At 44.1% G+C, this 23,704-nt stretch overlaps 3 protein-coding genes and 1 long non-coding RNA gene across 7 annotated transcripts in view; 2 read left to right on the top strand and 2 right to left on the bottom strand.

The window, feature by feature from the left end:
* Positions 1-2,044, bottom strand: part of LOC142889885 (5-hydroxytryptamine receptor 1A-beta) — a 2,308-nt gene extending 264 nt beyond the window's left edge. Inside the window, exon 1 of the mRNA XM_076028564.1 lies at positions 1-2,044. This exon is cut by the window's left edge and continues 264 nt beyond it. Within this exon, the coding sequence (XP_075884679.1) occupies positions 787-2,034 (1,248 nt within the window). The 5' untranslated portion in view covers positions 2,035-2,044 and the 3' untranslated portion in view covers positions 1-786.
* Positions 1-23,704, top strand: part of pum3 (pumilio RNA-binding family member 3) — a 224,074-nt gene that overhangs the window by 122,447 nt on the left and 77,923 nt on the right. The gene's annotated exons all lie outside the window — the stretch shown is intronic.
* On the bottom strand, positions 4,023-21,580 carry nrg1 (neuregulin 1). 2 transcript variants are annotated; one of them, XM_076029244.1, is made up of 8 exons: positions 21,444-21,580; positions 20,155-21,305; positions 16,322-16,466; positions 13,775-13,833; positions 11,367-11,469; positions 10,285-10,435; positions 10,051-10,169; positions 4,023-6,352 (listed from the first exon to the last, which is right to left on the bottom strand). In XM_076029244.1, exons 2-8 carry the CDS (start codon positions 20,924-20,926, stop codon positions 5,713-5,715), a joined length of 1,989 nt encoding a protein of 662 aa, XP_075885359.1. In that variant the 5' UTR covers positions 20,927-21,305; positions 21,444-21,580; the 3' UTR covers positions 4,023-5,712. The 2 variants fall into 2 exon arrangements, with proteins under 2 accessions (XP_075885359.1, XP_075885360.1); XM_076029245.1 differs by having other exon boundaries at positions 11,367-11,466.
* Positions 16,460-22,666, top strand: LOC142890312 (uncharacterized). 2 transcript variants are annotated; one of them, XR_012927059.1, is made up of 2 exons: positions 16,460-16,647; positions 21,398-22,666. It is a non-coding gene; the product is annotated as an uncharacterized LOC142890312 (long non-coding RNA). The 2 variants fall into 2 exon arrangements; XR_012927060.1 differs by having other exon boundaries at positions 16,460-17,612.

Here is a 23,704-nt window from a genome sequence, read left to right as displayed (position 1 = left end):
ACATTTATGAAAATGCCATGGGTAATTTGCAATTTATACACCTCTTCAATTTTAGGTCATATATTAATTATCAACATTTTCAAGAGAAAAGGGTGAGAAAATATTCAAGAATTTTACACCTTAAAATGAGATTAAACATTTTGGGATTAGGCTCGATTTAAACAGCTTCTCATTGTGTCTCTCTAAAATGTCTTTCAAGTTGTAACACAAAAAGTTGTAAAACAATATGCAGATGATGCATTTGTATTTTTAAGAACATAAATACTATTTTATTGTGGTTGTTGTTGTTTTTAGATTTTGGAGACTAGATGCAGTTACCTTTTCCTGAAATTCCAGGTAGTTTAGAATTAATTTCAAATACGCAAGTACACTTTTTTGTTGTTATTTTTTTTTTTTTTTGTAATTAACACTCAACCCCCCAAAATTTTGTATAAAAAATATTACTTTATTGGAGATGACAGAAAGGGCTGAGGAGACACGGCGCTTCGACCAGGCGATCACAGTTTCATCTATGCATAGACTACAGACAGCTGGAGAGAATGCAATGGTAACGGTGACAGTGACAGACAGACAGACAGACAGACAGACATGAGCCCTCTTCAGTGTGAGCGTCATTCTGCATGTACGACAATCTGTTTTTCATGTGTGTGTGTGTGTGTGTGTGTGTGTGTGTGTGTGTGTGTGTGTGTGATACTTTATAGGCTTTGGGTTCTTTTCTCTTGTTCTTTTTTTTTCTTTCTTTCTTTGTTAATTTTCTCGTCTTTTCGTCCCTTTCATCCGCGTCCGTCACGGTCTGCAGAAATGACACTTGATGATTTTCTTGAAAGCGCTCTGAAAGTCTTTGTTGAAGTAGGCGTAAATGATGGGGTTGAGCAGCGAGTTCGAGTAGCCGAGCCAGTTGATGACGTCCTCCAGCCAGCGGGGCATGTGGCACGACTCCTGGCAGAAAGGCATGACCAGGGCGCCGATGAAGAAGGGCAGCCAGCACAGGATGAAGGTCCCCATGATGATGCCGAGGGTCTTCACCGTCTTGCGCTCCCGCGCCAGCGCGATCTTCCGCTTGGCCTCGGTCGCCTTCTCGTGCCTGTTCTCGAAGAGCGGCACCGAGCTGGGCGTGTTGGGCAGCGGCAGGTTCCCCCTGGAGCCGCCGTGGACCTCGATGATCTCCAGGGACTCGCCCTCCTCGGCGCTCTTCACCGCGCCGTTGACACTGGGCACCGGCCGCGGCTCCACGCTCCTCTTCCACGTCTTACCCTCCGCAGCCTTCTTGTGGAAGAGCGCGGGCGACAGCGCCAAGCACGAGTCGGACACCTTCTGCTTCTCGCTTTTACGCACGGTCCTCCTGATGCGGAACCTCGCCGCCTTGAAAATGCGCCCGTACAGCACCAGCATGAGAGTCAGCGGGATGTAAAAGGCGCCGAAGGTGGAGTAGATGGTGTACCAGAGGTCCTGGCGGATCTTGCACTGCTTGGGGTTGGCCCGGTCCTCGGCCACGCTGCCGGGCTGCGAGCGCATGATCAGCATCGGCGGCACCGAGATGGAGAAGCCCACCAGCCAGGTGACGCTGATGAGCACGGCGGCTCTACGGGGCGTCCTCCTCTTCATGTACTCGATGGGCTCCGTGATGGCCCAGTAGCGGTCCAGGGCGATGGCGCACAGGTGCAGGATGGACGAGGTGCAGCACAGCACGTCCAGCGAGATGAAGATGTCGCACGGCACCTGGCCGAGCGTCCAGCGGTTCAGCACCTGGTAGAGCGCCGCCATGGGCAGCACCAGCACCGACACCATCAGGTCGGTGACGGCCAGGGAGCCGATCAGGTAGTTGGCCACGTTCTGGAGCGAGCGCTCCAGGGCGATGGCCGCCACCACGCACGCGTTGCCGAAGATTGCGCACAGGATGAGCGCGCCGAGGAAGAAGGAGGTGAGCAGCTGGTAGCTCAGCTTCACCTCCTCTTCCTCCTCGGGTTTGGGGGTCGCGTTGGACGGGTATTCAAAGTGCGACCAGCCACCTGTCGTGTTGTTACCGTCCTCCATAGTCGGTAAGATCGAGGGTTGGGGGGAGGGAGAGGGGAAGCTTCCGTGAGTCGGTGGAGAGCCCGGTGCGCGTCACGCCATGGCACCCGGACAGAGGGCTGCCGCGGTGGGAGTGAGGACTGCGAGGCTCGGCTGCTGGCGGGGAAATGATGCCGCTTTTTTATACCCGTGATGGAAAATGCGTCATTTGACAGTGAGGATGGAGCAGAGTCATGCTGCTGGTCGGGGCCCCCATCAGTTGACACGCAGGGAACAAGTGGGCGACAAGCAGTTGATTCTAATTGTTATATCCCACTCAATCTTAACTTAATTGGTTTCTTTAAGTTAGTTTGAGTGATTTCATTTCTGCTAAAAAAAAATCTACTTTGAATGATCACTTTCACTCATTCTACTACAGCGTGATATAAGAAACAAAATGCTCGTTTATCCCAGAAAACTTCACACAAATTCTTCCAAACACTGATTTGGAAACGATTAATTGTCATCAGGACATTAAACATGGGATGACACGAGGCGATTGCGTCAATTCATCGTTCTGTCACGTGTACTTGACATAATGCGCCTTCGTTTCGAAATGAACGATGTGGGTTTTCAACAAAGTTTCTCCAGTCTCACTGTTTCAGAAGCTTGCAGCAGGTGCGCGCTCCCGCGAGAAGCATGCAATGTGCCGGCAATCAGGCAAGAACCCAATAGGACACCGGAACGTCGGGATGCAACACTGCCACCTTGCGTTCATTCACTATTCATTTATTTATAACAAAACGTTGATTTAAAAAAAACAAAAAAACAAAAAAACACAAGAAGACTAGATTGTACTTTTACTAATTATTTTACATCAGTAAAGCTTAACATACTGCCCCTAAATATATTCAATAAAGTGTATAATCGCATTACAATAAAAAGTATTTTGGTATTCCTCCCCATAGATCAGTTCTTATGAATAAACATATATATAATAACATCCATAGATCAATAAGGGTCCCAGTGCTCCCAGTTCGCTGCCATCTTGCACCACCATATTTCGAAGGAAGCCTGGTGTGGACAATCCAGCAGCTGGCGTCCTCGAATAAACCAACAAAGAAAAAGGAGGTGGACGAGGTATCCAGGTTTGTGTGTGCAGGCCACTGTAGCTCACCGGCAAACTTGGGAGATGGAGGGAGAGCAAATGAGCGCTGCAATCTAAAGTCTGACCACCAGATGGCAGAATTTTACACACTGTACTTTTAAGCAAGAATTCAGAATTTCCTGCTTTAACAACTCTGTCACAATATTTATTATGTGTAATATACATTATTTATTATTAGGTAGTCCTATTTATTATCAGTTGTATTAACTGTGTCCCAAGAGAAATATCAGTAATTGGCAATCTGAAAGTTAAGGTTTTTCGAGACTGTTTTGTTGTCTGTCATAAGTAATGTCATCTAGCATGTGTTATGATGGGACTCTCTGCTTTGTGAACTGGAGTCGCACACTGCCAGAACAGAAGTTCTGCCAGAACTGTGTGTGTGTGTCCTAATGAGGTCAAACGGTAGTTTAAAGTAAAGGCAAAGACCATTAAAGTTGTTTGTTTGGCTTTTGTTGATGTGGATGGTGTCTGTAGTGGGACCTCAACCGGCCTGCAGAGGTCAAAAGTTTTCTCTGTTTGTTTTTTGTTTTTGTTTAACTAATTGATTATAATTTGTTAAATTATAATCAATTAGTTCTACAAATCCACTCTGTGTAATTTGCATTTCAGATGAGGGGGAATTCCGTGGCCATAAACAAAATGAACAACGTGCGTATTATCTTGAAGCACAAAACTCATACGTCATTTATTAAGAAACAACAGCAGTGAAGGTTTTCATGGTGTATTTACATCATTTCATGACACTTCTAGACCTAGAACAGCAAAGCATTGTGAGTTATGTTTGTCCTACAAGTGACAAAATATACACAGACATATTTCCTAATGTATACCAAGAGACATGTTAAACTGATTGCAGTGCATGTTTTTACATCTTTTCAATTATGTTAAAATAAAAAATATATTATATGTAAGCACAACTGATGCTTGTAATAAATAATAAATAAATAATCTTAACGTAAATACAAAACAATGCAAAATGGCTTGAAAACATCATAGAGCAGCACATATTCATTAGGTCATCATAATTACATTGTTAGAAACATTTTAAGAAACTACTGTTCACTGCGGCTTCAAAGAGTGGATAATGGGACAGGTTTTGGTAAACCTGCTTTTCCTCTGCGATATTCCATCTAGTTTCCTCTTGACAAAGCAAAGATCCTGAACTGCAATAGTATTTACTTTGGGGTAAAAAGTGTGTCATAGAGAAATATAAAAGTCATCCGTCATATGTGATATTAACCATTTTCCGTAGATCTGTTAACATGGCTTGAACTGCATTAATATTCTCTCAAGCCACACAGTAAAAGGTGTGATTAATCGCTCTGGGATTAATCACTCTGGGATTAATCACACCTCAGATATATATGTTTGCATTCAACGACGCAATTCTATGTAATAACGGTGATAGAAGGTACGACAAATTGGACCGCAGGGAAGTTTGCTGGTCTTCATGAAGAGAAGACCCGTTCATGCCTGCATAAAAATGACGCTCGACCTTCAAAATAATGGGAATATTGTAGTACAGAATTATTTGTTAAGACAAGGACAAAGTAAAAGTCACAATGTTTTGGCCTTGGCTCTTTGTCTCTTATATTTTCTTTACTTGCTGCGTCTGATCTGACATTTCTTCACTTTCATAACTAACTGCATTACGTCCGCCCGACTCTAACAAAGAATGATAAACCTTTCAAAATGTCATGTGATTTCGTATATATGTTTAAATTAGTCATTAGTAATAATTAGTTACACTTAAAAAGACAAGTTTTCTCCAATTGCACCAAAGCTATAAGTTCATCTGCAGCAAAGTGGAATAGACGGCGACATTCGGAGCGCAGTTGTTCCCCAACTACCGGTCAAAGTAACTACTGAGCTGATCAATAATTGATTCCTTTGCAATCTTTGTTACTCGACAAAATTAAGAAAAAGAAAAAAAAAAACCTTAGTGAGGCGGCTTAGTCTGTACAAAGGACATCAGAGAGTGAACTGATCCAGTGGCTGGACGGTCGACTGGATACACTGCCTAAGGTTCAATCACGTTGTTTAAGGAAGAAGTAGCATGCACCTTGACTGTACGCTATAAACTGGATATTACACTGTTGACCGCGGTCGCTTCTATCTGCAGGACACTCAAACAGAAAACAAAGGAAAGCAGCCAGCGGGTTGTTTTTTTTTTTTGGATTGTTAACTGGAAGAGTAGGATGAGTACATGGTCCAGTATGCAATGCTGCGTTCCCTTAAGCATACTAAACACAAAGGCACCGTTGATCATTTTCTTTTCTGCGCTGAAATATACCGTTAACCTTTGCTACATACTAGTGTATGGCACTTAACCCACAAGACATTAACTTTTTTTGTTTCGTTATAAAACTCTATTTACTACATCACTAAAATAAAAGTTTCATTTTTTTTTTTATTGTCATCATATACACAGCAAATAATTTATAGAAAATTAAGGTTTAATAGTGACTATCTTCTTTGACTCCTCCTCCTCCTCCTCCTCCTCCTCTCTGTCGACAGAAAGGATTCTCTCCGAGTTCTTTATCCTTTTTTTTTTACGCAGTGATGGGATCATGTTGGGCGGTGCTGCCGGTGGACTGGATGTGCAGGGCGCTGTTGGCCGTGGCCGGGTTAGTCCTGCTGCTGTACATGGCCCTGAGCAGCAGGGCGGCGGCGGTGCTCTCTGCGCTGAACAACGGGTTGTGTTGCCCCTGAGGCTCCTCCGCGTCGCCAACGAGCCTCCCGTCGCACCAAGGCGCTTTTTCCAGATCGTCGTCGCCGATGTTGTTGTTGGCGTTGAGGAGCTGCTCGGACAGCGCCGCCGAGAATATGTAGGTGGCAGCCGCCACGTCGTGGTGGTCGCCGCCGCCGCCATTGACCTGCTGCTCGCCATTCTCCATGGCGAAGAGCGGGCTGGGCGGCACGCTGTCCTCCGCTACGTGGCCGTGGTTGTAGTGGACGGAGCTCCTCTTGCGATCGTCTCCGCCCGAGCAGTGGCGAGGCTGACCTTTGTTTGATGACGACAACAGCAGGGGGCGCTCCTCCTCTCCGGACGGACTCAGAGCCACCGAGGGGACGGAGATGGCCAGGCTGGACAGAGGGGCCGACGTCTCTGAGGGAGGAGAGCCCGGAGTTGCCAGGGAGACCTGGGAGTCGGCAGACAGACAAGGCGGGGTCGTCGCCGAGGAGTCGAACCTGCGGGAAATAAGACGCTGATGGATTGGTTTTCCACAGTAATGCAGTCGAGTTTATTCTAGCGCAGGGCTGGGCAAACTCTTTGACTGGTGGGGCCACCAATGGCTTCTACAATTTGACAGAGGGGGAGCCGGAGCAGCAGCAGATGGATCAGAATCAGAATCAGAATAGCCTTTATTGTCACTGTAGCAGAGATACAATGAAATTGCGTGGCAACTGATGGAGTGTTTTGGTGGTGAGCCACCTCATAGGAGGCAGAATATATCACGGGCTATGTGGAAAACACGGTGCTTTAATAATGTCAATTGAAAATGAACCAAAGCAACGTTCCAACAAAATCAGTGACTCTTAAAACACTGAAAATGATTGATTATGATTATTAATATTATTTCTTCAAGTTCGGCGGGCTGGATTAAAAAGCTTAATAGGCTGCATTTGGCCCCCAGGTCGTAGTTAGCCTGTTCTAGTGGGTACACTCTACGTACTCAACATAAGATATATATATATATATATTTAAGTTATTTGCAGAAGGACTCTAACTGACGCACAGCAGTCACAAGACAAATTTGTTCAAGAAAAAATGAATAAATAATTATTATTATTTTAAAATAAAGTTTCAGCAATCAAGTGCAAAAAGTGGTGCAAACACACAAATTCTCCAAAGTGGCACTAAAGCAACGGCTGATACTCTCAAAAAGATCAGAACATCCTTCTAAGCACATTTCTAAATGGGAAACTTGAACGTTGTGTCCAAAATAAGGTTTCTCTGCGCAAGTTTCGACAGGCCGCATTAAAAAGCTTAATCGGCCGCACGCATATGGCCCCCGGGCCACAGTTTGCCCATGTCTGTTCTAACCCCACTTACCACCTGGTGAAGGTCCGTATCCTTGTCAGGAAGGACAAAGGTCACTAATGGAAAAGGTTGCAACCGTGTCACACCGCTATCGCGCAACTCATATTGAGTACTTGAACACATGTATGAATATAAAATAACAAATATACGTATGAAAAATACTGAGGCTGGATTTTTTTTTTTTTTTCCCTAAAAACTCAAACTAGTTCACAATAACTTTCTTTGTGATGAGTTTGCAGAGCAGGCACCACCCATACAAAACATGCCCATATGCTTGAGTGTATATTTTTTTTAAGACCTGGACACCAGCTGTTCTGAAGCGGGTCCATAATATAAACCTTCAACAAAACTTCAAAGCAAATGTCATTTTTTTTCAAAGTCTAAACAACAGCTGGTCTCCACTCACTGCCTGAGCATCCAGGCGACATCCAACCAGCCTGCAGGGCGCTCGGTTTCAATGTCACAGTGGCCCAGGATTTACTTTGACCTTCGTCTGCTTCCTCTCAGTGGATATACTGTATGCGTTTGCGGGTGAATTCCACCTGCACAGTCTCACCTCACTGTGAAAGTGGTTCAGCAAAGTAAGAAGGCTGAGATATCTCATGATCAGGGTGAGGGTTGGGGGTTGGGGGTTGGGGTGGGGAAACTGTTTGACTGGTGGGGCCACGATGGCTTCTAAAACGTGACAGAGGGGCCGGAGCAGCAGCAGATGGATGGAGTGTTTCGGTGAGCCACCTCATAGGAGGAAAAAAAATATATCTTGGGATATGTAGAAAACACGCTGCTTTAAATGTCAATTGAAAATGAAAACAAACAATCTGTCTTTGAAGCCCCATCTCTATTTAGCTGCTATGTATTGAATATTTATATCAAGGGGTGGGAGTGGGCATGACTAGAGATGCCCACACGAAATTTGGCCATGAATGATGGCTGTTTTTGGTCATTAAGCTAAGTAAAGCTATTTACATTAAGCGTTTTAGAATGTTGCCTCAGTATAACGTTAAATTATCATGATAGTTTCACGTTATAACGTAAAAAAAAAAAAAAAAAAAATCACGTAAAAACATGTTAGTTTTCACGTTATATCATGATCCTGGGCCAAGTTTTCTTATTTTTTTTCTAGGGTGGCAGCAATGCGCTTCCGTGCGGAAGAGATGATTCAACAGGTCGTTGGATATTTTAAACCTGACTACTGACCTTCAGTCCCTGCGGTGCCGCTGAGAGTTTAGGCGTTTCTGAATGTATTGGTCCAGGTTAACCGATCATTTATTTACCTTGTCTTTTAAGGCAAGTCCTTTTTGCAGTTGGGTGTGTCTTGGAAGTTCTTTGACAGAGCACTTAAGTCTCTGGTGCCACCGGTGGCATTCAGACGACCCCGGCCACCCTGTGTGGCGCGGCGGCTATTCTCCGGCAATGACATCACTGAGACAGACTCAGTATCAGACAGAACACTGTTGCTCCAGTCATTACTCCAGCTGCAGAGACAGGGAGGGGTTCATTTGAATGGAGACAGGTTTTAGACTGGCCTTTTAGACCATGACATTTCTTTTCTTTCTTTTTTTCTCCCCCCAATCAGATTTATGTACCTGAGCCTATTTTTCTTTTCCTGCTGTATTTCATTGCAGTGACATCACAGTCTGCATGAACGAATCATACAGTACATCAGTCTTGTGCTGATGCAAAAGTTTAAAAAAAAATAAAATACAAACCAGGTCCCCGAAAGGGGAAAAGGAAAAAAAGAGAGAATAGTAGCAAGACGACGACGATGATGCATTCAATTTGTTATCTAAACGGATTAAATCGTTCTGCCTTTATGCCGCCACAGGTTTCAGACGCAGCATAGAGCGGATGACATCACCGGGGAAAATCTCCAGTGTTGGAACAAAAACCTGTGGGAACGTTGCACAGAGCAACTACCTTTATGCTGCATTTTATGGTTTTAGGATGAAAGTGGGTGGACAAATCGATGTGTTCTTTAGTTTTATGAAACATCACAATGATGTAGTTTATTTTGTTATGCTACAGGAAACTGCAGTGGTTTTGGGACAGAGAGTGTGTCTTGTGCCAGTCAAGGCACCGACAGTGTCGTCAACTGTAATCAATAAAAACACCTGCAGTCCGTTTTCTCCCAGTCGCCACTGATGCATGACACAGCAGTTTTATCCTCTTGTATTTACTCTTATTTGCACTCTGAGTCAGTTTGTTGGTTGACTGTTGGAGGATTGTGTGTGTTGGTTGATAGAGACTAAAAAATAACATTCTGCTCAACCCGATGCCAGACATCCACAATGCTTCTTCCAGCAAAATAAAACTTCCTATTTCTAATCGGCGCTCAACTATATGCAGCATGCATAAACTTGACTTAAAGCAACATAAAAGAAAATCTCACAGCGTGAAAATAAAAACCCCACAATACTACTAATTTCCGCAAAAACGCTCCGGTTGCATCCAAGGACATGTAGAGACTCAGTGAGCTCCGACGCCTCGGGGGATGATATCTTCTTATGAGCTACCACAGAATCACCGGAGTCGATGAGAACACGTTGATGATGACAAAACATATTGTTATAGGCCGCAGGAATGTTGATGGAGCACCTTAGCCGACTTTGAAAAGCCAGTAATGTATTTTCACATGTGGAGTTGATTCTCGTCAATGACACACTTTTGAAAGGGAACATCCGAAATGACTTTTGTTTGAGTGAGAACGGCATCGTATTACTTGTTGTCCATCACTGCCATTTGAGAAGTGGCTTCCACCTTTGGAATCACAAGGTTAAACATTCCACGGCAAGATTCCATCAAATTGGAAGCGGACCACCGACGACAGCTAAGAGGCGGTGCCTACCTTTGGCTGGAGATGTGTGTGAACGTGGTGGCGTCATGACCAGCTAAGGCATATTTTGTCGTTGAGAAGGTCGTTTCTGACTCCTCCTCAGCTGCATGCATATTCGTCCCATTACATTGCTGCATAAACGGAAAAGGAAAACACAACAGATGTGAGTGAACTCAGTGAATGCGATTTGTTGGGATTTGCTCCATACCAGTTCATGAGGGGTGAAAAAAAAAATCAACAGCATACGTTTACAAGCTGCAAATCTTGAAGAGGCAAATTGGAAGTCGGACGTCCTCGAGTGGAGCTCGCCTGGTTGTGGCCGTTACAAGTGCTGCTCTTGTTTCTCTTGTTTTTCAGGCTCTGCCTCAGACGGTCATGGAGCTTCCTCCGCTGCTTCCTGTTTGAAAAGAAGCAAAGCTGATTGTGAGGCAGCCAGACCACGAGTGGAAAGTATAAAGGGGCCTAAAATGCAATAAAAAAGAGAAACATTTAGCCTTTTGTTATCCATTATTTTTATGGCTGGACTGCAATTATTATTAAGTAAATGTTATGTATAAGTCACTATAGAAAACACTCCATAGTGTTGTTATTATAGCATTCAATAGACACCCAAATTCCTCTTTCAGTGTATGTGCATTTCAATTGGAATTTCTCCCATCAGAAATCAGCTATATGCAGATGATATCCAGTTTAATGTGACACTTTTTTAAATTAAGGTTTTATATTGACCTTTTATCTGTCCATGTTAGTCTTTTAGTATATACTGATGAATTATTGCATGAATAATTAAATACACTGAGTGATTTGGTTCTGATTTAGAGTTGCATTGTCTTGTGTTCTCACGGCACTTTGGACAGAGCGGATCGACTCTGGTTCTTCCAACCTCAACGCAAGTGTCACATTTTCACAGGAAAAGTAAGGCACTAATGACTGAAAGATCCTCCATCGGAGAAGACTCGCCGTATAGACACACAACAAGCTCCAGTGTTCATCCAACGATTCCTCCTCAGCGGATGCATCTAGTTCAGCATGGCTTGTTTACAGACGCCACTAAAACTGTGTAGTTTAATTGAGTTGCATCAATTAAATGCTCACTACAAAGAATTAATATGTGTCAAATACTTGAGCACTGGAACAATGTGCGAGCTCTGAATACAGCATCTGCAATAGTTTGATCCCTGTTAGGTCTTTATTATAATTCATTTGTGCTGTTGTCTTTCCAGCATTGTTTCTTCTTCAGAGGATGGGTGCACTATTGGCCGTTACAATAAAGACACGGGGAGTGAGCCATTGAGGTAAACTGAACATAAAAACGTGACATGAATTACTTTGTTTTGCAGTAGGCAACCACACACATGATTCCAACGACTAGGAGTGCAATGCAGATTCCTGTTATTGTTAAAATACGTTTCTGATACAGCTCCTCAGCTTCTGAAAAAGAGCACAATTTATTCTTTAAAAAAAAAAAAAGAAAGGAAAGAAACTCAAGGTCTTACAATAAGTTTCAGATACAAACATTAACGCACACAAATAAACCAACCCGGGCCAGAACTCAGTAACAATAAGAATCAGTCTCACTTTTCAGCCAGAAGTGGGGTAACGCTCAACTAAATAGCTTGAAACATAAATCAAAATTTACTGTTGTAATCTCCTGTCATAATTAACAAAAAATGACATGAAATGACAGATTCCAGAGACATAAAGGGTAAACGTGAAAACCATAGTAATACATTTCTTTAGCGCCAAAAATGTGCATCCTGCCTTTCAAGTTGACAGAAACATAACGGCTATTATGTCCATTAACTGACCATTACTTTGTCCATTAGCTGTCCATTAGTTGACTGCACAGCGTCTAATTTTGTTAATGAACCAGACCACCAAGACCACAGTCTACTGTCAACCAAAGTGCAACAACGACAGGAGCATTCTTCATTGGATGCAGGGGGCGTCTTTGTTTCTTTAGTGTTTTGTCTGTTTGCTTTTTTTTTTTTTTTTTTTTTGCATTGTTTGATTTGATTTTAATTGAATTTTGCCAGAAGAGGCCATATTGATTTTGTGGACTTGTGCGGTAAATGGCTCCTGGGTAGGCAAACATATCAAATCGTATTTAAAACAAAAACAATTACAGCAATGTCTAATTCTGAATGGTGCTTTTACTCCACTGGTCACACCACTCAACCTCCCATGGAAAGTTCATTTCATGCAGTTTTTACGCTGGAGGTTGAGTGGTGCACCAGCTCTTTAGCCTTGTGGACCTGCTGGTGGCACCCTGTGGGTTTGCTCACCCAAATCTATAAGTGCTTGACACATAAAGCAGGCCTGAAAGGAACCTACGATCATGTCCCTTTAAGGAGCTTGGGGGTCTCTTTGAGCTTAGACAGGATCAACAGAAGGTTCTGATGAGGACTTTGACAATTGCACATTTCCTTTTTGCAAACAACGTGGCTTTTTTTTTTTTGGCATCATCAGTCCGTGACAGTTTGCCACAGAGTCTGGAGAAGATCAAGAAAAGGATCAGCACCTTGAAAACGGTGAACGTTCAAGGTGGTAAAATCTGGTTCTTCAAGCGAAAGACTTCAAGTTCCTTGCAGGTCATAAGAATATGGAACAGGAGACCTTGAAGGAGTAAGAAGCAGGCCATTCATTTTGGCCTACAATGATCTCGTTTTCTCAGTGGATTTGCACACCAACCCTCAACGATGGTCATGGCACTTTGGCCTTAAAGGAGGAGATTATGGACACAAGCAGATTAAAAAGAGGCTCTTTAAGAGGGTTCCTGGACTGAGCCTCAGAGGTAAGGCAGGAAAACGACAAAAGCCTCTGACTTTAGTTTACCTTGGGAGGACAAGGTCGAAGGCAAGGGATGTCCCAGCAGACTGCTCCCAACTCGTTAGTCACTTTAATCTTTTCAAGTCTGAGAGTTCCTTGAGTCTTTGATCCCAAGTGCCACTTGCCTCCTTAATTCAATAATTAAATACACAAAATCAATTGAACTATAAATTAGTTTTGATATATTTTTTTACACATCTGTCATAACTTAATGAACTATGCATTTGTGAGTCCTAGACAATTTGGACTCATATTGCACTGTAGTGTATTCTCAGCCATCTCGTGTATTCTCGCCCGTGTCCTTGTCAGTCAAAGAAGCAGACTGCTGTTGTCGTCGCACTGGCATCTGATTACAGTGGTTTCTGGCGTGTTGGGTTTTTGGGCTTGTCCATATGGGAGACAACATGGGTATATATAGGGTGTCCGTGAACATTTTTAAATAAAATATATGGCCACTTTATTTTATGTGTGTATCTTTTATTTAGTTTTTCTTTGTTCATGTTCAGCTTTTTAGAACGCCGTGTATGTCCAAACTAATTTGTAGCGCCCTTTATATCCATGGGGATGGATGGCTGGATGGATGGATGGATTAATGGATGGATGGATGGATGGATTAATGGATGGATGGATGGACAGATAATGAGAAAACTGCAAAGAAAGTTTGAGTTTGAGAGGAGGGTCCAACGCTAAACTTTTAGAAGTATAAAATGTATTCCCCAAAACTAAACATCAGTGGCAGTGGGAGCCAGTGGTTCCATATCATTAACGCAGGGACACACAAATTTCAATATATCATCCACATGCAGCACATTCGGTGGCAAAAAACATAATGCAATACTCCCACATTACGCCCTAGAGGTAACCATGCTACCTTCTAATGATTAGATGGAAGAGGAAGTAGACATACTGTAAAAGCTGGCCATTACATAGGTTTGGCAGCGATCACCGGTAAATTCATCTGGACACCTGAACAGGACACAATAGGACATGGACAAGAGCAGAAAAGGTGGTTAGTTCATGCAAGAGCAGCACAAAACCAAACCCACAAAAGTCATCACTGGTGTTGTCAGGAAAGGTCTGTGAGTTCTACTGGTCATTGCAGACTGATTGTTTTTGAGACAGTAATACAATTGACTACCGTTCTGGGGGTCTACTGAAAATTGCATGTCCAATTGGTAGCCGGCCAGCACAACTTTTTTTCGTAACATCCATTGAGAGCCGCTGAGACAAAAATCTACACAGCCCTGATAACAATTAAAGGGGAAGAAATGCAGGTTCCTCACCAATACTTCAGTTAGTCACAAAGTCGCAGCAGTTCTTTTAGAGATCTCCTGGGTTTCACGTACGAGAGAAAGTCTTCTATAGCATCGATTTTTCACGTGAAACCCACAACAGTTGCTGCTTCATTTATCATCTTGCACAAAAGTGGGAGTGCGGTATTTTGGTTTTGTCAGGGGATGCGGGGGATGAGGTTTGACGGAGAGAGCAGCAGTTCATATCTTCTAACTACCTTGGCAGGATGGATGAGATGTAATGGGATGAAAGTACATGCAAATTCCAGTTTACTACTCCGACAAAGGGAAGAGTTCCCAGTCCAGTTCAGCTCATCGAAATGGAGGGACAGCGGAACAGGGTCAAGAAATAGCCCCGCTGATTTATACCACTGCGTAAAGGGAGAATGGATTGTTCTTTGACAGGGTGAAACACCAGCAATGACGTGTGGGATTGAGTACAGTTGTGTTCACATACGTTTTGGATCTGAGACTTTCTTAAGCACAGCTCGTTCACACCGGTGCCCAGTAAATCCCGCCAAGCACCTGGTTCATGGGCAGAAAGGAAAACAGAACACAAGACTGACTGACTAAATGCACAGCAACCAACACACACACACACGCAAGCACATACAAACACACACACACACAAACATAAACAAGAACCAACAAATGAAACTCAAATAGGCAAAAACAAAATAAAAAAAAACAAAAAACTGAAACAACACAGATTTTGGACTTTGTCTTGGTCGGTTGGTTTCTTTGTTTTGCATTTCATCCATCTTACAACCTCAAATAACATTGCCAGCAATTCTCTCTGGGGACCTGATTCAACATCTTCCAAATTGACTTAAACTACTGTTTGACTACTTTTGTCAAGACATGTTTAAGAGGGAACCTGCCTATATAAAGAGCAAAACTCCAATGTTTTTTGCACAGAGCTGAGTTCTGTATTGTCTAACAAATGTCTAGTTGTAGTACCCGTCTTCCTCTCTGTCCAGACAATTCTCAGAATGTTGGAGAGTGCAGTCGTTAATCAGCAATTTATTGGGCCATTCTGCTGGGGAATGGATCGCTCTAGATTGTTGTGCGATAGAACTCCTACCTCGACGATACCGTAAATGATGTTGTCCTTTGTGGCTGACCAATAATGAGGATGAGAACTCGTGCTGCTGTCCAAGTAGGGAATCAACTAAAGGATCAATTGTGCTTGACTTTGGATGTGAATTTAACCGCAGACACAAGGCTCTGATATATATTCTGTGAATTGTTTGTGTCTTGCATCATATTTTGGAATGACTCCATTGCAGATGAAAGTTGTAGAGACTGCGATTGTCAAAGAATGTGCACATGACACACAGTACAAGCAAAACCTGGCAGTCGGAGCAGAAGTGAAAGTGCTAAAAGGCAAATTTCAACCTTTATTCTTTCAAAGTTAAAGCTTTCAAAGCTGCAAGCAATGCGCGTCATTGATTTTGTAAATGGAATCTGTGAAAAGGGAGGTTTTGATTGCTTAGGAAAGCTAAATATAACATTATGACAAAGGGAGGCCTCCAATTCAGACATCCCTGTTTGTTGTGAACATACAGAACAGTCGAGGCCTTTGTGCTGCTAATGAGCAGATGGATTCCACGGGCATGCCCAGACCAAACACAAGCTTACAAGTCTATTTGCATGCTGCACACAAGTGACCTGTGTTTCCCCAAAGAGGAATTCAAACACCTAGAGAGCAGAACTCAACAGACTTTGACTCTGCTTGTGTGCAATGTTCAGTAATTTCCTCCCAGCCTCCACCTCTCATCCCAAAGGCTTCTCCAGTTTTATTGTTCTCAAAAGCAAATGCTTGATAAAATAAATTCACAAAAAGTTGGGATCTTTGTCTTGAGTTACTTTTTTGGGGGGCTTTCACTCATTCAAGATTTAATTTGAATTACTTCAAGAAAAATTCTAAATGAATGTGTATTTATTGCAGTTATTCAAACTGGGAAACGAAGTAGCCCATGAAACATAGTACTTTTCACGCGTGTATTTGCTCAACACATCTAATATGCAAATACAATGCAAAGCAGAGTTTGAACGACTGGGAGTCTGTCACAATATCATCCAACATGATCCCATCTACTGTGTCCTTTAGGCAGATGAGCTGCAGAGTTGTGACATACACCCCGCTGTCCATGTCATACCTGCAGAGGAACTTGGTGCTGCCTGGCATGATTTCAAGAGTGAAGCACTCCCCTCCATTAACACAGTAGTTCCTCTGGCTGTCGCTGCAGCGTGTCACATGACTGGAGGACTTGGATGTGGTGACGGCGACGGTGCTGGTGGCGGCTGTGAAAGACATTGACGTTAATTGGTGCAGCGATGGGAACACAGGCGCACCTGCACTCAAAACACAAAGGATCCCATCTGTCTGGACTTGGTGGAACGTAAGGAAATGGCCTCTAAACTGATCATGTCATCATCATCATCATAATCTCTGGTGGTAAAATGGCTCCTGCAAAGACAGACGGTGAGGCACATCTACACAAATGCAATTAAAAAAAAATATATGGTAAGAGAATAAGCAGGACAAAGCACAAACGTGTTATTGAAATGAAATGAACTACTATGAAGACCAAACTTGTGAAAGCTGCATCACATCTTCATTGAGCTGAAGGCAGAAGGCACAAACAATAAACTGGATTTTTTTTTTTAACAGTTAGATGTCTTGACTGACACGTTGAAGATTATGTTTTATCCCTGTAGACACAGTGACCACCGAGGCCCTCGCAATGGCAGATGGACATAAACTGCATCTAATCCTACTCCGGCAGAGACTTCATTCAGAATTGATGTCAGTTTGTTCATTCTCCTGATATGAAATGTGACTGCAGTCATTGGATGGATGGTGATGAGTTATATTACAGAGGCCAGAACAATTGACCTCAAATCATCTCTGAAGAGAAACAAACACATATTGTAAGAGTGGGATTATCCTTAAACACAACAAAGGTTTAGAGAGGCCAGGTAGAAAATATGGTTTAAGACTATTTGAGGTCTTAATGCAATATTTTGTGCAATCTAAGGCACCCTTCTAACCAACTTGTAGTTGGCTTAAACTACACAGCTTGAATTACAAGGCTGTGCAATTTATTTTAATTTTTTTTTTCCTCTGGCATGTTTCCAAAAATGACCACTAAGGCAAATGAAGGAATAATAAAGTTTGCTTTTACTATTGAGTAGCTACTATTTTGTCATTTGCCATTAGGTCGTTGGTGATTTTAGTCATCATTAAACCAGATTTAGACTTATTCAAATTTTTAATACTAACTAAAACTGTTACAATACTGTTAAAGGCTCTAAACCTGCTGCTGTCCATAAGTATGTGTTCACAAAACATCATCATCCTCTTTCAGCCCAAACCGGAATGAAAAATGAGCGCCTGAATTTCAACAACAAATCCCAAATCCCTTAAGCCAAGTGATGAATACAAGAGTAAGTAAAACCAGTTAAAAGCTTTGGTCAGATTTACAAAAAGTGCAGAGCCCCTGCTGCCCCTCAGTCATATGATGTAAACCAACAAATGACAGGGTTGCATGTCATCACAAGACAAAAGCCTGTAATCTAAACCTGCGGTTGCTCAAGCCTTGTGTCTGACTCGTGTTGCTTCAGCTCCGACAAACCTCTCATCCTGGAAAAAACATCTTCTTTGATGTTGAATGTAATGCTGGGCTTTGTGTGTCTTTTAGAAGGAGGCTGATGAGATTTTACGTCGCAGAAACTCCCTTTGTTGTGAACCCTGCTGTTTGACACTTTGACGGGGAGAGGGGGGTGTTTGCAGGTTACAGTTTGTTACAAAACACAGAAAAATACCAAAGTTTTTAGAAAGTGAAAACCACAAAGGATGTTACGGTCAGGTGAATGTCAACCCATTTACACTTGTTGTTATGCATGTAAATATTGTGGCTGTAAGCACAGTAAACATAACATTCACACATGTGGTTCCCTCTTCCTAATAATGTCCAAAAGTCTATTGTTTTGTCTTTTTTTTTGTCACACGTCACTCTGGTCACAGAATGTGGAGAGGAATTAAACTTCTATTTGGTGCATCTGGAATCAAAATGCGGACTTTCGATAATGCCAACAATCAATAATTCATTCGTCATCACTGGAAGAACGTACATTTCATGATCCAATTTAACAATCATTCATTCCTATAAGAAAACGTAATCAAATGAAATGAAAGTCAAGTGCAAAGACTCAGCACCAAAAGAAAAAGAATGTACAAAGAAGAATGCAAAATGTGATTTCGTATCTAAATCATTTTGTGTGAGCTTTCAAGCAGTCGACCCTGCTTGGCATTTATAGGAACTTTGATAGGGAAAAATAGCATTTTTTTCCAGTGAGGGTCTTGTTTGTTGTGTCAAAGAATTTATAATCATCACAAATCAGCCAACTGTGACTTTATAGCCCTCTGTTGGCAGCTTTACTCCTGCAGTGTGTGTATTTTAATGACATCCTGTCAAGGATTCCTGGAAATTGACTATGACTTGTATCAAAATTAATAACGCGGAGACTCAATTACCTTCATAACGAGACATGGATGATATGTTCCACTGTACAGACTTTCCTAACTTGGAACACGCATTAATTGGCTTCCAATAGGCAAACACATAAAATTTGGATTTAAAGGTACAGTGTGTAAAATTCTGCCATCAAGTGGTCAGATTTTACATTGCAGCGCTCATTTGCTCACCCTTCCTCTCCCAAGCTTGCCAGTGAACTACGGTGGTCTGCGCGCACAAACTTGGGTACTTTGTCCACCTTCTTCTTCGTTGGTTTATTTCAGGATGCCAGCGTTCACCCTAAATACGAAACGTGCTGGATTGTCCCTATCAGGCTTCCTTAGAAATATAGCAATACATAGAGCCCCTTGGAAAATCATAAATCAGGCCAGATTTTACACACCATATATTGATTAGTTGTAAAGATCAGTTGTAAAGAACTTTGACAGGTGGGAGCTCCTCACGTGCTCGTCCTTTCTCTCCTGTTAAGGCTTCTTGCGACTAAAAGTATCCACGCTTGTGATCTACGTATGCTTGACACTGACCCTCTTTGACTCGATCATCTTTGATCAGCTAACCCACACACAGAGCAATAAATCCCAGTGATGTGACTAAAAGACGGTATTAGCGGCTTGTATTCCCCCCAGCTGGCAGAGGAATGACGGGGGCATCAATTAGCCTCTGGCAGGATCTGACCTTGAAATGGACCACAGGCAGAGATAACAGGAAGTCTCCCCGTACCGCAGCTTGCCTTTGGACTTTTTGTCCCAGATCCTTTATTGATTTTTCACTATTTCATGTGACTGGAAATGCACCTCGGTACATTCAAGGATTCCATATTGTGAGCAGCCGTCTCTTCTCCTCTCTTCTCTTACTCTCTATGCACTATTTTATAAGCTGATTTGCTGAATGATTGTGCAGCTGATAAAGAAAGTACTTGTCTATCTATCCATCTATCTATATATGTACTAAAACGATCGCAGTTGTACCGCGAGGACGCCCATTCACGGTGCCTACATCACGGCGGTTATAGTCTAAGGGATCATCAATAGTTAAAGAGAAGGAAGTGATGGTCGGAGTAGTAACTCTACTAGCGAGGGTGATGTCAGCGTGAGTGGAACGTCCATGTCGTGCGCACCTATCTGTGTAGCAATACTTCAGAGGCTTAGTCATGGGCCTCCACGACCCACTGCAAGCCACAACGTGCCTGCTTACGCATGAGGGCCTGGAAAAATAACTTCCCAGCCGCGTTGAAAAGCAAATGGCGCGAATCAGAAGAATAACCTGAATGTATTTTATTTTCATTTTTGGCAAAAGAAAAAAAGAAATCAGTTTATTATGGGGATGTTGAAGAGTGAGCGCCAAGGTTAAGCAGAATGGGACAAAGGACACAGTGGAAGAGTGGAAGGGTGCAAGGATGGAAGGGCCACTAATCCAAGTAGCTTTCACTTGAATTAGCGTAGGGTACTTACAGAATGTCGGGATGACAATGTTGTTTGATTCCTGCGTGGTCTGCGGGGGAGGAGTCAGCTTGGGATACCTGTCGTTGTATTTCAGGGTGACGGAGGGATCGGACTGAGTCGCCCGCGGAGGCTGGGGCGCGTACGGCCGCCGCGTAGACCTGCCGTCCTCCACAAAAACGTCCGGATGCCCCTGAGTGGCACCGCCGGCAGCGGTGGAGGAGGCGGAGGAAGAGGAGGAAGTGGTTAAGGAGGCGGTGGACGAGGAGGAAGCGGTCGAGCGAGGGCTCATCGGTCCAAACGTGGGCTCGGCCGACACCATGATGATTGGGTCCTGTCCGATCCGCTTGGGGTCGAGGTGCGTGGGCGGCTCGTACTCGAAGATCTTATCCACAAAGACCCACTTGAGGCCGGCGGTGCACAGGGCCAGGCTGAGCAGGCAGGCCAGGATGGGCAGGATGCAGATCTTCTCTGAGTGCAGGCAGTTGTTGACCTGCTCCATCTGCACGCACACGCAGCAGGCTCCCGGCAAGGCCACCATCGCCGCAGCTCCCAAACGCCCCCCATCATCATCACCACCATCACCATCTCCTGCCGTCCCCTCGGCCCTCTCCTCTTCTTTCTCCTCCTCCTCCTCCTTCTCTCCGCTCTCTCCAGCTGCCTCCTCTGTCTCCTCTGGTTTCTCCTTGGGGAACTGTCCGGTGTCGACGGTACAGTTGGTGGGGGAGGTCGAACCGGGAGGGGGAGTCGGTCCGGCGGACTGGTCCTCGATTCCCTCAGTCATCCTTTCTCCCTCTCTCTCTCTCTCTTCTCACTGCAGAAAAAAAAGGTTCTCTGGAACAAAAAAAAAACCTCGCTGATTCACCACTCAGGGCATCGCACGGTGACTTTTGAGTCACCGGTTCCCTTCACCAGTTTTCCTTTTCCCCCATGTGGAGGGTTGCAGATTCAGGGCCCTGGGGGGCGAAGGGGCGGGGAGGTGGTTGGGTAGGGGCTGGGGGGAGGGAGTGAGGGGGTCGGATGCCCTTCTGGCAGTGAGTTGGTCGTCGTTAGCAGCGTGGGACGAGCGCGGTAAGCCTTCAGAACACAGGGGGCAAACGTTCGCGACTCATTGCTGCTTGGCAGGATGCACCGTCACAAGTTAGATGGAAGCGTCGTCGTTCCTGCAGGGCAACAAAAACCAACCAAAGAGAAAACAAACAAAAAAGATGTTCTCTCTTTCTCTCTCCCTCTGCCTTTTTTCTTTTTGCCGCAGTGTAACTGCGAGAAGGGCGTCCAGACACGCAGGCAAACTCACTCACCTGAGTGCTCGGGATGAAGGGCCGACGGCAGCTGCGGCAGCTGCAGCAAAGAGGTGGAGGATGAGGAGGAAAAGGAGGAGGACAGGACGGCCCGGCGCTGCAGTGGCAGGAAAGACATTGCTGCCTCGCTCGCAGGTCCTCGCGGTCGCCGAAAGGCTGAATCATCAGGGAGCGGGCAGGTGCCCTTCCTTCCTCTCCAGCTCCGGCCGCGGAAACAGATGAGTAAGGGGAAGTAAAGGGGAGAGAAAGAGAATGACAGGGAGGGAGGGAAGGAGGAGGGAGGAGAAGAAGGGAGGGCTGCAGCAGCACAGAAGGGCAGAGGAGACGGGATACTCCCCTTTTTTCTCCTCCCCTCCCTCCCTCGCCCCTCCTCTCGCAGTCTTTTCTCTCTCTCCCTCTCTCTCTCTCTCTTTCTCCCTCCTCCACTCACAGTGGCAGTGAGAAGGGCAGCCTCTCCGTCTCCCCGCCTCTCTTCCTGTCTTCCTGTCTGGCCACCGCCGCCGCCGCCGTGCATGCGTGTGTGTGTGTGTGTGTGTGTGTGTGCAGCCGCCACCAATCCCGGCGCAAAGCATTCAGCTAAGCAAGTTCTCACTTGATCCAATTAGAGTGCGCGTCAGCGAATCGCAGGCCAGCAAACTGCTGGGAGCCGCCCCCCCCCTCACCTCACCCACCCACCGACCCCACCCCACCCCACCCCACCACCACCACCACCACCACCACCACCACACCCCCCACTCGAGCACCACTCCCCATTGATTATGCTGATACTGGAGGGTGTGCTTTTTGTCAAGGGGAAGGGAGCCAGGCAGACACATGAGCCACCCCAGGAGGACGCAGCCATTGTGTCCCAGTCATCTCAAGTATCCGCATTCATAACATTAATGCAATAACAGGGTGAACTGTGATAATAATAATGAATATACTCCGTCCGTCTGTCTCCCTGTCTGTATCATATACACAACCAGTCAAAAGTTTGGACCCACCTTATGAATTTAATGTCTTTTCTTTCATTCTCTTGACTATTGACGTTGCAGTTTCTCACTGAAGGCATCAAAACTACGAATGAACACACATGGAATTATGTAGGAAAAAATATTTAGAAAAACATTTTTTTTAAAAAACATATTTAGAGTTACTGAACGTGTTTTTCTTTGCCGCATAATTACATACATCTTGCTCATATATTTGATGTCTTCAGTATCTATCTGCAGTGTACAAAGTTGTGAACACACATGGAATTATGTAGGAAAAAATATTTAGAAAAACATTTTTTTAAAAAACATATTTAGAGTTACTGAATGTGTTTTTCTTTGCCGCATAATTACATACATCTTGCTCATATATTTGATGTCTTCAGTATCTATCTGCAGTGTACAAAGTTGTGAAGATTTAAAAAAAAAATTGCATGAGATGGTGTGACTTTTGACTGGTAGTGTATGTTACGCGGTCACCAACCTAAAGAAATAGCTGCAGGAGAAAGACAGAGTGGCTCAAATAACTCGCAGAGTTTTCATGATGAGTCCAAGATGAAATCAGAGGGATTTCAAAAGTAAATTTGCAACGTTTTAAGCAGCAAATGTTGGCAAACGCTGGTCGGAATCATTTGCGCAGACACGCCCTCGTCCTGCAGAAACACAGAGAAACTGTGAGGATCCATCACCGAAAAACACGACCAACACCAGGAGTAGTTTGAATTGAAAATGAATTAATGTGGATCCCGCACTGCAGCTTGATACATCTGATCAAACATTTATGGAATAGAATAGAACAGTGTTTGTTGTCAACCAGTGGAACGAGTATGGGGTGAAACTGGCAAAGAGCTGCCTTATTCAAGTTTAAGAAAAACATTTTTTTTTTTTTTTTTTTTTTTAAATATTGGTTTAGGGAAAGGCTGAGAAAGCCATGTGACTCATCTAAACACAGGAGACAATTTAAAGTACAGCAAGAAGAGAATTTAAACGGATTCTTTTTTTTAAAAAATTGAAAAAATAATCTTTAAAAACACAGTAGGTGCAATGGAGTGAGTGACAAACGGCAGCTATTTGTCACTCTGAGAAGGCTGTTTGGCTAACAAGGACATTAAACCAGTTGGTCAATACCTGCAGGCAGCAGCAGCATCGACGTGTCGCTGGCTTCACATGTATTTCAGTAATGTGCAAACCTGCTTAATGCCGAGGTGAAGAACGGTGGGGTGCCCTCACCACCGCCGCCCCCTGCAAGGTGTCTGCAGATTCATTCCGAGTGCATTCTGCAGCAAGGCA

Source organism: Nelusetta ayraudi, unplaced genomic scaffold (assembly GCF_046127955.1).
Source record: "Nelusetta ayraudi isolate G7.1 ecotype Tasmania unplaced genomic scaffold, CSIRO-AGI_Nayr_v1 ptg000026l, whole genome shotgun sequence".
Taxonomy (NCBI): Eukaryota; Metazoa; Chordata; class Actinopteri; order Tetraodontiformes; family Monacanthidae; genus Nelusetta; species Nelusetta ayraudi.
The sequence above is the reverse complement of the archived record's forward strand: the minus strand, read 5'-3'. Positions and strand labels throughout refer to the sequence as shown.